Source organism: Marmota flaviventris, chromosome 1 (genome assembly GCF_047511675.1).
Source record: "Marmota flaviventris isolate mMarFla1 chromosome 1, mMarFla1.hap1, whole genome shotgun sequence".
Lineage (NCBI taxonomy): Eukaryota > Metazoa > Chordata > Mammalia > Rodentia > Sciuridae > Marmota > Marmota flaviventris.
Window position 1 is genome coordinate 29057881 of NC_092498.1, and position 14478 is coordinate 29072358.

Genomic DNA, 14478 nt, shown 5'->3' on the forward strand with positions numbered 1-14478 from the left:
ATAGATCCTTCTATGCTTAATGTGTTCAGGGATTTTTATCATGAAAGGATGTTGAATTTTATCAAGTGCTTTTTCTGCATCTGTCAAGATGATCATATGATTATTATTTTTTATATAATTGATGTGATGTATTAAGTTCATTGATTTGCATATCTGAACAATCCTTGTAACCCTGGGATGAAACCCACTTGTTAATTGGTAAGATCTTACTGATGTGCTGTGAAATTTAATTTTCTACTATTTTGTTGAGAATTTTTGCATGTGTGTTCATCAGCAATACTGATCTACAGTTTTTTGGTTGGTTTGTGGTGTCCTTGTCGGGTTTTGGTAACTGGGTACTGCTGGCCTCATAGTTTCATCACTTGGATGAAATCCTTCCAATTCTATGAAATAATTGGCATTAGTTCTTTAAAATTTGATAAAGTGAAGCAGTGAAACCATCAGGTCGTGGGCTTTTCTTTGTTGTGAGACTTTTTATTCCTGATGCAATCTTACTTGTTATCAGTCTATACAGGTTTTTTTTATGTCCTCTTGGTTCAATTTTGATAGGTCATATGTGTCTATAGAGATTTATCCATTTCTTCTCAATTTTCCAGTCTCTTAGCATATAGTTTTTTATAATGATCCTTTGTATTTATACAGTATCCATTGTAATGTCTCCTTTTTTATCCTCTGTTTACTTGGGTCTTCTCTTTTTCCCTGGTTATTCTAGCTAAAGATTTCTGGCTTTTGTTAGTCTTTTCAAAGAACCAATTATTATCTTTTGTACCAATTTTAGTTTTTCAATTATTTCTGTCCTGACCTTTATTTCTTTCCATCTGCTAATTTGGAGTTTGGTTCCTTTTTTGCTTTTCTGTATCCTTGAGATACATCATTAGGTTGTTTATTTGAAATATTTCCATTTTTATTGATGATGGCACCTATTGCTCTAAACCTCCCTCTTAGTACTGCTTTTGGTCTTTTGTGTTTGTTATCATTTGTTTTAAGATATTTTAAACTTCCTCATCTGACTTTTTTTGACCCATTGTTTGTTCAAAAGTGTGTTGTTCAGTTTCCATGTATTTGTGTAATTTGTAAAATCTTTTGTTTTTGACTTCTACTAGTTTTATTTCATTTTGATCATAAAAGATACAAGAATTCATCTTTCTTTTTAATTTAATACTTGTTTTGTGGCCTTATAGTCTATTCTAGAGAAAGTTTCATGTGCTGATATATTTGTATTCTATAACTGTTGGATGAAATATTCTGTAAATGTCTATTAGGTCTATTTGATCTATGGTATAGTTTAACTTCTGTTTCTTTGATTTTTGGAGGGTGAGGTCTGTCCATTTGTTTTATGAAACTGGGTTCTCCAACATAAGGTGCATATAGATTTATGATGATTACATCTTCTTGATAAATTGATCCCTTGGTCATTATATAGTGATCTTTGTTTCTTCTTACAGTTTTTATTTTTAAGTCTATTTTGTCTGACATATATGTAGCTACTGCTATTTGCTTTAGGTTTCAATTTTCTAGGAATATAATTTCCCATCCTTTCAACTTTGTCTGTTTTTACTGGTGAGGTGAATTTGTTGTAGGCAGTATATTATTGGGCTTTGTTTCTTATCCATCCAACCAGTCTGTATCTTTTAATTAGAGAATTTCACCTATTTAAATTCAAGGTTATTATTAATGAGTAAGGACTTACTCCTGTCATTTTGTTGATTTTCTTCTAGTTGTTTGAATATTCTTCATTCTTTCTCTTCTATTCATTTTTTTTTTTGTGTGTGTGTGGTTCAGTGGTATTGCTGATGCTTGATTCTTCTCTTTTGTGAATCTACTTTTCTAGTGGATTCATATTTTCACTTGCTTTCATGATGGTCATTCTATTTCTTTCACTTCAAATTCCCTTAAGTATCTTTTAAGTCTTGGTCTGGTAGAAATGAATTCCCTCAGTTTTTTCTTATTAGAAAAACTTTATTTCTTTATTCCTGAAGGTTAGCCTTGTTTGGGATAGTATTGTTGGTTAGCAGTAATTTTATTTCAAGACTTATAATATGTTATTCCTTTCCCTCCTGGTCCTTAGGATTTTCACTGAGAAATTTGCTGTTAGTCTAATTGGAATACCCTTAAATGTGATCTGGTATCCTTGCAGATTTTAGAATATTTTTGTCTTATACTTTTGACAGTTTGACCATAATAACTTTGAGTAAATATCTTTTCTGGTCACATCTATTTGTCCTATAAGCCTTTTTTTTTTTAGAGAAAGAGAGAAAATTTTTTAATATTTATTTTTTAGTTTTTGGTGGACATAACGTCTCTATTTTATTTTTATGTGGTGCTGAGTATCGAACCCAGCACCTGGCACATGCCAGGTGAGCACGCTACCGCTTGAGCCACATCCCCAGCACCCTATAAGCCTCTTATACATGGATGTCCATATTTTCCCCAAGATTAGGGAAGTTTTCTGTTATTATTTCATTGAACAGTTTTTCTATGCTATTAAATATTTTGTCCTCATCTTGAGTTATTCTAAAGAGGTGGATATTTATGGGCTGGGGCTGTAGCTCAGTGGTAGAGTGCCCGCCTCACACATGTGAGGCACTGGGTTTGATCCTCAGCACCACATAAAAATAAATAAAGATATTGTGTCCAACTACAACTAAATATATAAATAAATATATATATATATATATATATATATATATATATATATATATAGAGAGAGAGAGAGAGAGAGAGAGAGAGAGAGAGAGAGAGAGGGGTGGATATTTGTTTAATAGTGGGAAAAGTTCTCAATTGTTCCTTTTTCTTTGGGATATTGTCAAAGACCTGTCTTCGAATTCAGGTATTTTTTTTTTTCCTTCTGCTTGACTGTTAGTGAGGCTTTCAACTGTATTGTATTATTTTACTTACTAAGCTCTTCATTTCTAAGACATCTGCTTGGTCATTTCAAAATCCCTTTCTGGGGCTGGGGTTGTAGCTCAATGGCAGAGGCACTTGTCTCTCATACATGACGCACTGGGTTCAATCCTCAGCACCACATAAAAATAAATAAATAAAATACAGATATTGTGTCCATCTACAACTAAAAAAATTTTTTAAATCCCTTTCTGCTGAGTCTCTTATTCATTTCCTGTATTTTCTTACTAATTTCATTTAACTGTTTATTTTGAATTCTCTTGGATCTCACTGAGCTTTTTTAAAAATAATCACTCTTTTAAATTATTAGGCACTTAATCCATACTGAATTCCTTAGAATCTTTTGCTAGAGTCATGTTCTTCTGGAAACATCATTACTTTTTCATATTTCTTATGCTTCTACATGGAGTTTTGTGCATCTGATGAATGGAGCCTCTCTACCACTTTCAGTGGGTAGCCTTCTTAGTAAACAGGTTTCTCCTGAAGATGTGTTTTGGGGTGTCAGTTTGTTTTGCAGCTTTATTGTTACAAATGTTAGCTTTATTTCCAGATGAGCACATTGATGCAATATTCTAATAGCTTCTTTGGCTGTGATTAGTAACTTTGGATATAGTGTGTCTGACTCCATCACCATTCATACTATCTCTACAGGTCATACAAAAATGGACATACTCTAGTGGTTCAGAGAGTTGTGGTCCAGAGAGTTATCAGGTGTCATGTGCTGTGTGGCTACCCCTACAGTGGGAGTGGTGGCCCTTACCAGTTGATGGGGATTTCCTCAGGCAGTGTTAATACTACCTTCTGCTACTAGCAAGGGCCTCTGCCACTGGAAGCCCCAACTGTAGAGAGACACCTGAAGCTTTTGTCCTCTGATTATTTAGTGTTATAGGCCCAGATGCTGCAGGATGAGGTGGCAGCAGAAACCATGGTGTTGAGCTCTGCTGGTTTGGTGATAGTACCTTCCTAAAAGTTGGACAAGATTGGAGCTGGGAAAAATTGTACTCACTATGCCCAGTCATGCACACCCTGGTACAGGGTGACAGAGCCAGAGTTGCTCAATGCCTGTCAGTATGCACCTGTGGACAGCACAGTAATGGGAACCACTGTGTAACCCTGCTCTGTAACAGGTCCTCAGTGTGGCACAGTGAAACTACACAGGTGCCTGCCTTCAGTCCTGGCATTGGCACAAATCTACATGTACTGGCCATGTCTTGGGTCTCAGAGTTCAAGTGTCCTCTTCTGATTCTCCAGGGTGGCACCCTCCATGTATTTATGCACATCTCCTAGAGCTTACAGAGCATCCAGCAAGCTTAGGTTAGTCACTCTGCTGGGCCAAATTGGGTTTAAAAGGCAGTTTCCCCAAAAACCAATGCAGGGCATATTTGTGGAGTCCCAAAGATGGGAATATGCAGGTCTTTTAGACCCCCTGAAACAGAACTCAGAAATAGTTTTGTTTGTTTGTTTTGGTGGTGCTGGGGATCAAACCCAGGGCCTTGTGCATGCAAGGCAAGCACTCTAGCAACTGAGATATATCTCCAGCCAAATAGTTCATTTCTAAAGATAGCTCCTGGCTACAATACCCTGAGGGTACCCTGGGAAATGACATGAGATCCTTTTCCAAGGCAAGGCAACCGTGTAGTTTCAGGTTGTCCAAGTAGGGTGCAAATCTGTAAGGACTGAAACTTTCCAGGAACTAGAACAGCTAGTATCTGTACTAACACTTTACTGGGGCGTTTTCATCCTTACCCCTGCAAAGGAGACTCCCTAAACTCATTAATTTAATATGTACATATTTTTTCTTAGTATAATTTTGAAATGTTAGAGATATCTATTATAATATATCAATTATAAATGCTCAATATTTATGGCAACTGTATTGTTCCTCTTACAAATATCTTTTTCCAGAGAATTGCCCATTTTCCTATAACAAAGAAAGGTATGTTTAGATGGAGAGCAAAAAGAAATATTTTAGGAAACCCTTGGAATCTAACCACAGTGAATTTTTTTTGCATTTTTTATTTTCCACAGCAATATCAGTTCTTATTGACACCACAAGTTATTTGGGTCAATAAACTTTCAAAACCAAGTTTTCTATCAGTAATAAACCAGATACTACCAAAGAATTATTCAAAGGTGAACATATATATGAATAAATTGGATTTTAGTAGACAAGAGAGGGACAAAGAATACGTTACTTCAGTGACTCAAAGTGAGAAGTATCCAATTTATTCCTATATAATTATTCCTATACTTAGAAGGATCTTGAGGCATCCGACCGTGAAAATTGATTCAGTAGGTCTGTGTTGAGGCAGGAATCTGTTTTTAAAAAGCAATCTGGGTGATTTAAACTTCAGGCAAGTTAAGGAAACATGTTAAAGTATGGATGAAAAGGTTTGTCTGCATACAGCTTCCAAAATACCCAACTTGTTAGACATATTTAAAACCAAACAATTCTAGAGAATCATGGATCTGGAGAACTAGCGGAGCAGAGCCCTACTGCTCCTGTCAGTATGCAGCTCCAGTCTGTCAAATTCATAATCAGAAACACACACCTTTCTAGAAGTGAAGTTGACCCCATTCTTCGCAATCTCCAGTCCAGGGCTGCCCTGGGAGAAACTTTGCACCTTCTTTGAAGTTTTGAAACTGAACTAGGAGAGAGACCATACTCCAGGGGATCTGCAGGCCCTGTGATGTCTTCTAGAGCTTTTTGCATAGGGAAAAAACAAGACAAAATGAAAATGAAACATCCATAGGAGCCCTCCAGAATCCTGCAAGTTGTCTGGCAGTAGGGTTCACAGTTTCTCCTAGCATGACCCTGCGCTGATCAGCAACTACAAGAATTGGCTCCTGTGTGTGACACTGTACTGCTGGGGCCTGATCACAACCCACAACTACAGTGTTGTCACAGCTGCTGCCTCTACTTCCACCTCTGTGATTTCACAGCCATGAATCAACCACAGTGCTTCTACAATGAATCTATCACCTTCTATAACTTCAGTGGAAAGTGTTTTGCCAAAGAATGAAACAGTCGGCAAGTTGGTGATGGGACTTAGATTCTAACTGTATCTTCATTTTGTTGGCCAACCTACTAGTCATGGTGGCAATTTACATCAACCATTGCTTCCATTTCCTCTTCATTACTTAATGGCTCATTTGGCTGCTGCAGACTTCTTTGCTAGGTTGGCCTATTTCTACATGATGTTCAACACAGGTCCCAATACTCAGAGACTGGCCATTAGCATGTGGCTTCTCCATGAGGGCCTCAATGACACCAGCCTGATAACATTTGTGGTCAACCTACTGGCTATTGCAATCATGAGGCACATTTCATTTTTCCACACGGAGTTCTATACATGGATGAGAAACTGGCAGGTGGTAGTCGTCATTGTGGTCATATGAACTATGGTCATCGTTACAGTTGCTATGCCCAGTGTGGGCTGGTGACCTTTGTGGTAATGGTGGTTTTCTATACTTGCCTCTTTGGTTACATTCACCAGAGAATGTATTAGACTGTCTTGGCACAGTTCTGGATCCTAGTGGAATAAGAACATCATGATGTCTTCTGAAGACTGTAGTAATTATGCATAGTGCCTTTATCATCTGCTGGACTCCTGGATTGGTCTTGTTACTGCTAGATGTGTGTTGTCTGTAGGGCAATGTTTAGAATGTCTGTAGGCCTATGAGAAATTTTTCCTCCTCCTTACTGAATTCAGCTCTGCCATGAACCCCGTCATCAACCGAGACAAAGAGATGAGTCCCACCTCAAACAGATCCTCTGCTGCCAGCACAGGGAGAGCACCAACAGCCCCACAGAAGGCTGACTGTTCTGCTTCCACCCTCAACCACACCATCTTGGCTGGAGATCACAGTAATGGCTACTCTGTGGCTCAGAATGGAAACTAAGATGTGAAGCCAGCTGTCCCCTATGGAGAAATGAACTGCCTCCCTCCACCTAGTTACCAGCGCAAGGTGGGGAGTGAGAAAGGAGAAAAAGAAACTCTTGTATTCAAATATTAACCAATGGCAGTATTTGTTCCTAGACCCCTATGAGACTTGATATATGTTGAAAATTCTGACAAATTAAGTCCACAACTTCATTTATAAACCAGCTTTTTAAAAATATTTAACAATGTTATTTCATTTAATAAGCATGTTTATGTCTTTTAAAAAAAACACTCAAATGTTCTGGCTCTCTAGACTATGAAACTGTACTAGTTTAAAAACAAACAAAACTACTAGTGAAGTAAAAAGTTCATATTTCTTCTATTGAGAGTACTGTGAAAGATGTATCAAAGGCCATAGGCACCGATTTTGAATGTTTTCACAAGAAAATCAGACTAATAATACTTCTAAGGATAGTCTGGCCCAGTGTAAAGATTTTAAGCGTCAGTTGTGATAATGTTGAACAAATGATGAACAAATGTTTAAAAGGGGAATGTATACAACCAGTGCACTAAGTATACTGACATCTATTGCATTAAACTATGTGGTAAAGTGTTATAAAAACTGCCCCCAGTAATTCATGCCCTCTGTGCCCATTCTTAACAAGATGACTTTGTTCTTATTGAGAGGTGAGACTTTTCCCCCACCCCTAGAATCTGGACCTCACTTTTGAGTTGCAACTTACCCAACAGAATGCAGAAGTGACATTATGTAACTTCAGAGTCTAGGCCTAAGAAACCTTGCAATTTTCACCCTTACCTCCCAGAAGACACCCATACCAAGTATGGACATCCAGTCTTGAATACTGAATGATCACAGACCATATAAGGAGACAGTCCTAGCCACAAAGTTCCAAAGAGTAGGTAAGGCCACCTTAGACTTTCTAGCTTCAGTCCTAGCAACCCCATGATACAGCCATATACACAAATTCAGGCAAGACCAGCAGAATTATCTAGGTGGGCACAATCAACTGATAGTTGTAAGAAAGGGTAAGTTGTTCTAAGTAACTAAATTTTGAGTGGTTTATTATGCAGTAATAAATAACTGAGATCAGAAAATACAAAGCAAACAGGAATGAACCATTTTTTCAAACACAAAATAAGTTTTATTTTCAAAAAGCAGAAACTATAAAATCAAGTAACAAGAAAGAAAAACTATAAAACCCTGAGATTGATTCACTATTTAGCCAACTATAACAATTTTAAATATAAGTGCTTTATTCTTATATTCATAAAACTAATTACAACATACCCTAATTTTATTAGAATTTTGTGAGTGTGTGTGTGTGTGTGTGTGTGTGTGTGTGTGTGTGTGTGTTGGAGAATGACTCCCTACAAAAAAAGCCCAATTCTTCTGTCTGTTCAACAGAAACTATTTTAGCTCACTATTAAATTGTAGTGGTTTCCCCCATCAAAAAATGGACTCATATCCCTGTAGTGAATGGGAAAGCCATTGATTTTAAGGAAATTAGCATCCAATCATGAATTTCATACCCTTTGGCAATTATAAAGTGTTAAAGTGCTTGAAAGATGGACTTTCTAATGATGTTGAGAGATATATACAATCTATATAAGTATCAACAAAAATATTTAAAAATTTGAATAAGATTTGCATTGTTGAGGCTTATCTTAAACATTGCATAGTTCTATATCACTATTATAATTTGCATTGTTGCTGCATCAGAGGAAGCTCAAATTTACTACCTTCTGTGGTAGAATAAAAGTATGATTCTTCTTAATTTCTACATTTACCATCTTATATCCCCAATCTATTTTTAGTACCAGTTTAATGATCTAATTTTAGGAAGTGCTTAGTCTCTAAAGACGAGCAGTGCTCATCAGCTGCATCATATCATGGAAAGCATGAAAAATCAGCTGAACTAGTTTTTCTGCATCAGTCTCCGGACATGATTTCCAGGCTGAACAGGCCACAAAAATCCTGTGAAGCACAAATAATGAATGATTATACAAAGTACTCCAAACTGTGATGGTGGCTAGAGTCAGAACCTTTATGCCATCTGGCTGTTTGTACATGAACTATGAATTCTTGCTGACATTAAGTATATGTAATCTGACACAATTACAACTGAAGGAAAAGCCACATTATAAATAATACTAGGGAATCCCTAATTTGCTACCTGACAGCCTGAGGGCAAAATCGTACAAAAAATTAGAGCCCAAGTATGTTCTGGAGGAAGGTCTTTCCTTCAAAACAGAATATAAAACTCTTCCTTAAAAATGTCATTGGAATGAATTGTAATATGAATTCATGTTACTGTCTGCAGTGAAATTCGAACTATTTTGAGGATAGCAATTGAAAAGCATTTAAGGAAATAAGAAAAAATAGCTATTATCACTTCTTATCAGTATTTCTAGAAGAATGAAAGAGAAAAGCTCTCTTGAAGCCAAGTCATCCCTTCTACCATGTCCTTCTAGATCCCCATGACAGAAAAATCCTATGCAAGAATGTGGTACCAGGAAGAAGTTGAAGTATATGAGATAGAAAATGGGTTTCTAGTGGACTCAGAGTAGATAAATGGGCTCCTTTCATGGAACTAGCCTTCTTCTTTCCAGACCCTCAGAAGTTTTTAGGAAGTACACAAATAAAGATCAACATCAAAGTACATTGTAAAGCTTTGTACTATATAGCCATGTAATTTTCACGTTGCTGAAAAAGAGAACAAATTATAACTTTAATATGAGCTTCAGATAAAACATGAAATAAAAACATGCTCTGGCCTTGCATATAATGATGAAATCATCTTTTCCCCAGTGCTGGGAATCAAATGTCAGACCCTTGTGTGTTCTAGGCAAGTGCACTACCATAGAGGTACATCCCCAGTCTACTGAAACCAATATTTAAGTGACTTATATTTGCTGAAAGATAAATGGGAAACTTTAGGAAGAACTGCCTTATATTCACCTAATGATTCATAATCACAAAGGTAATTTTCCAGCTGTATTACAAATGAATTCTGAAAGTTTTAGAAACATCTGTTAAATTTTTTAAAAACTGTTATCCTAAAATTGTAAATATAACCATTCCTACTTCCACAAACAATTCACCAAATGGAAGCCAATAAACCATGAAAATATTTTCACTTCATAACTAAACAAAGAATTCAAGTTATAGTAGTGACTTTGTCTATCAAACTAGTTAAAATATAGAGCCTAGAGTTGACATTAGTGTGAAGAAATGAGAAAGAATACACTAATAAATGTTATTTGTAATGATGAGAAATGAGAGAGAAGCAATTAGATTATGGAAATTTAGCTTATGGAAGATGGAAATTTCCAATCCTTAAAATACCTCAAAGCATATTTAATGGCATTGGAAATGGCTTGAAATAAGTTGGAATGAAGTCACAAAAAGGAAAAAAATTACTATATGATTTAAATTAGTATAAATCATACACAATCTATATACATTATAGATTGACGGCACCATATAATAAATCTTGTGACTTGCACAGAAAGTATAATAGCTTTGCTCATACTTTTTCATATTTTACAAGTTTTTTACAATGGGAATATAGTACTTTTAATGAATTTAATGTAGTACTTTTAATGATACTTTAAAATAAACCAATACTCTTTAAGTCACATAATTTTCAAGTTTTAACAATGAATGGAAAAAATTCTCTTCCAACTTCCAGGTATTTAATTTGAAAATTTATTTTTGGTGTATTATGACTTGTAAATGTATGCCTTTAATTCTAAGAGCACAATGCTCATATATCCAACTATCTGCTGAAATAGCCTCTTGTGTATAAATATAATGAACTCCTATATTAGCAGAACTCTCCAAATCAACATGTACAAAACAGTTCTTGATTCTACTCAAGGCTCCAAAGCAATTTCTCCCCTAATTTTCTCCATTCCAGTAAATGTCACCATCAGAATTGGTAGTTCTTCTAGTTCTAATTCCAAGGTACATCTCAAATCTTCCACTTCTCTCTACCTTATCAACAACCTTGAACAAGTTATCATCTTTGCTTCTTGGTATGGTTTGGATGTGGTCTGTCCTTTTAAAAACTCACGTTGAAATCTGGTCCCAATGCAACAGAAATGGCGGAATCTTTAAAAAGTGATTAGGTTGTTAAGAGGAATTAATGCCATTCTTAAGAGACTAGATGGGTTGGGGAAGTGGCTCAGTAGTAGAATGCTGTGCCTAGCATGCATGAGGCCCTGAGTTCGATCCTCAGAACCACCACCACCACAAAAAAAAAAAAAAAAAAATCAAAGGATGGTAATTATAAAGGGAGGGTACCCGTTGTATTCTACATCTTCCTCATATGCCACTTGCCTTTTCCACTTTCTACCACAAGTAGAAGCAGTACAAGGTCTTTACCAAATGTGGCCACCTGATCGTCCCAGCCTCTAGAACTGCGAGCCAAAATAAACCTTTTCTTTATAAAGTACAGCATTTTTAGGTATTCTATATGTCAACATTTTACAAGTTTTCAGCCCAGAAGTTACATGTTTTCTTACATGTAAAAGGATCATTGGCTGTTATAAGGAGTGTAAATTGGGTGGATAGTAATATGGATAAAATCGAGGGAGATGAGGGAAATTAGGAATGTACTGGTTTTGAGGATAGTATGATAACCTAAACCATGCTCTACATAAAAACTCCTGAAGACTGATATCATAAGTGTCTCAAAAGCAAGACAGAGAAATACAAATACACATTAAATACCTAAGAAGCAAAAATAGTTACTTATGTAGCCAGTGACAGATGACAACATAATTTAAGATAACAGTGTAGGAGAAAAAACATTCAAATAATAAGAGTAATACCTTTCTTATTCTACCCAGTAAGAATAAAAGAAAGCTGCCTCACCTGTCATCTCTGATATGGTAGAAAAATCCATATCCATTATGTACCATGGGAACCATTACTCCCTGGATTCGTAAATAACCAACCAGACTTGTTGAGAGAACAAAATTTCCACCTCCTCCACTGTGTGGCACAAAGAAAGGATGTTTTACTAGGCCTATAGGTGTTTATATTGTTTCTTAAGAACTTTTAAAAAATAAACCAATTGCCTCAATTATAAAACATCATACAATACTACCTTCTGGAGAAAAGTGGGTCTGTGAAGAGCTCTGGAACAGGGAGACCTTCCTCTTTTGCTATAAGTAAAAGACCTAAAAGGTGACGGTCAAATCCTGCAATGAAACCCCAAAAAAGTAGTTAAAAAAAGTTTTAAACACATTTTTTAAGTCAGAATAATTCCAACATAAGTACCTTTTCCAGCTGAACACTCTTTCATCATTTTATTATGCTTTGCAAAAGCCTGTAACATCTTTTCCTGCCGCTCAAGAAGCTATGGTAAAAATCAAGAAAATCAAGTTTCAATACAAATCAAGAAATCAAGTTCAATAAAAAACTGCATAAAATCCAGCTTCAAAAACAAAACAAAACAAAAAAAAACAACAACAAACAAACCCTAAGCTCATCATAATTAGGATTTGGATCCTTTGGGAGAGAGAAGATCCTAGGATGACAGTGACACATGCATTCATGTCTTTCCTTAGTTTCTCTATTGCCTTTTCTTTCCTGTATTCCCTGCATCTTAATTTTTCCCCCCCTGGAAAAGGAAAATAGAACTTTTAGGCAGCACTGAAGTTATATTAGCAAACATGAATACAGAATCAACTGAGATTCCGAAACAAATATAACTAAAAAATGACAATGATGCAATTCTGTAAAAATAACACATTCACATCTATGAAAACTAAAGAAACAAATACCAACATTTTAGTAGGAAAGAAATATGCTGTTGTCTAAATATTTAAACAAAAAAAAAGTATGAAACAAAACCTAAACACCTGTCCATTAGGTACCATGGGAATATAATGGTACATAATCTACATCTTCCTCATATGCCACTTGTCCTAGTGATATCAAAAACATCAACCACAGGAAGAAATTCTTCCTTTTAAAAATACTTTGGAAGACCTTCTGCACTTTACTAGTGGTGTTCTAAATGTAGATCAGTAGTACTCATACACTCAAAGAATAGAAAATGAAACAAATAGGCTTGTTTCCAGGTATTCTGTTTGTCTTCCCAAACACACCCTTCACTGGCAAATGACCAAATACTTCAAAAACTTCAAAAAAATTGTAAAAGTCTTAAAAGTATTTAAACGATCTAGGAGAACTAAAGCAAAGAAATTAGTTATTCAAGAGCCAAGGTTTCTTTAGAACAATTAAACAAATCCTATGATTTGTTTTCTTTTCCAATACTCACACTAGTAGAAGGATCCTGCATGGACTGGCACCACCTGATTGCCTCTACTGTACATGATCGCATAGTCTCTGTACGGCCATGATAGAAATATCTTGTCATAGCTGTTTCATAACAGCAACCAGGCCTACAAAAAAATTTTTTTAAGTGTATTGTAAGAAAGAAAATGCTTATCACAAGTACTCATTACAAATACAGTTAGCTAATAAAATTGGCTTTGTTAAGACTAAGCCCTATAATTCAGACTAGTGTTGAAACTTTCAATAACAAGGAAGCTATTTTTCAAATGGGACTAAGAAAATACTCTGGTACCAAGGGCTGTTTCAAAGGCTTGGCTGTTGTCAGGTTATATACACTCAAATCTGTGATATGCAGCTTTCACGATGGCCCCCAGTGATTCATGCCTCCTACAGTTTGTAACCCCTTACTTTGAGTATGGGCTGGATTTAATGCCTTGCTTCTAGTGGAGAGAACATAGCAAGTGATAGGATGTCCCTTCTGAAATCAGGTTAGAAAGAGAGCTCTCTAGCTCTTTTACCTCCTTGCTTTGAGAAAGGAAGTTGCCATTCTGGGAACTACCCTATAGAGAGGCCAGGTAGCAAAAGACTGAAGGAGGTCCTTTGGACAACAGCTAGAAAAGAACTGAGTCCTGAAATTACCTTATATGTGAAGTTGGATTGCAGATCCTCCCTGAGGAGTGCCTACAGATGAAAACAAAGCCCTGGCTGACACTCATAAGAAGCACCTGCTCAACTGTGCCTAGATTACTGACCTGCAGAAAATGTGATATAATGAATACTTGTGTTTAACTCAGTTTTAGGGCAATTTGTTACAAAGAAGTAAATAATATGAGTACTTGACCTTTGGTTCCTTTATATATAACATGAATAACTAGAATTAAGTAGAAGCATTAAGAAGTTTCCCAGAGTGATAACTGTTTTCCTTGACTAAAAAATGATACACAATTTTAGTATTTTAAATTGCAACCACTTTGCTGCTGTTCAAATTTATAGGTTGGAGTGTGGGCACTAGGAGAGTTCTACTAACTAGGAGTTATTGAGTCTCTTCAGTGTTTATCTGAGTTGAAAAAGGATCCTTTCAAAGTATGAAAAAGAAAACATAAATTAAAAATTTAAACAGCATTAAAATAACATTCTTTCAAACAAAAATAAAAATAAAAACCATTATAAATAGCCAGGCATGGTGGCTTGTGCCTATAGTTCCAGCTAATCAGGAGGCTAAAGTAGGAGGGTCACTTGAGCCCAGAAGTTTAAGACCACCCTCGGCAATATAGCAAGACCCTGTCTTAAAAAAATAGAGAATGAAAAAAAAATTAAAAATGAATAATAAAAGAGAGTAACCACTGTGTAGTCTCTAAT

General features: G+C 35.9%; 1 protein-coding gene and 1 pseudogene across 3 annotated transcripts in view; one reads left to right on the forward strand and one right to left on the reverse strand.

The window, feature by feature from the left end:
* Nucleotides 1-5849: 5849 nt before the first annotated feature.
* On the forward strand, nt 5850-6807 carry LOC114108494 (lysophosphatidic acid receptor 1 pseudogene; annotated as a pseudogene).
* Nucleotides 6808-8045: 1238 nt separating this feature from the next.
* Crot (carnitine O-octanoyltransferase) overlaps nt 8046-14478 on the reverse strand; it is a 41524-nt gene continuing 35091 nt past the window's right edge. For all 3 annotated transcript variants that reach the window (XM_027956113.2, XM_027956112.2, XM_071612149.1), the window contains exons 13-17: nt 13103-13226; nt 12097-12175; nt 11924-12017; nt 11689-11808; nt 8046-8784 (exon numbers count right to left, since the gene is read on the reverse strand). In XM_027956113.2, the coding sequence (XP_027811914.1) occupies nt 8664-8784; nt 11689-11808; nt 11924-12017; nt 12097-12175; nt 13103-13226 (538 nt within the window). In that variant the 3' untranslated portion in view covers nt 8046-8663. The remainder of the gene's footprint in view (nt 8785-11688; nt 11809-11923; nt 12018-12096; nt 12176-13102; nt 13227-14478) is intronic.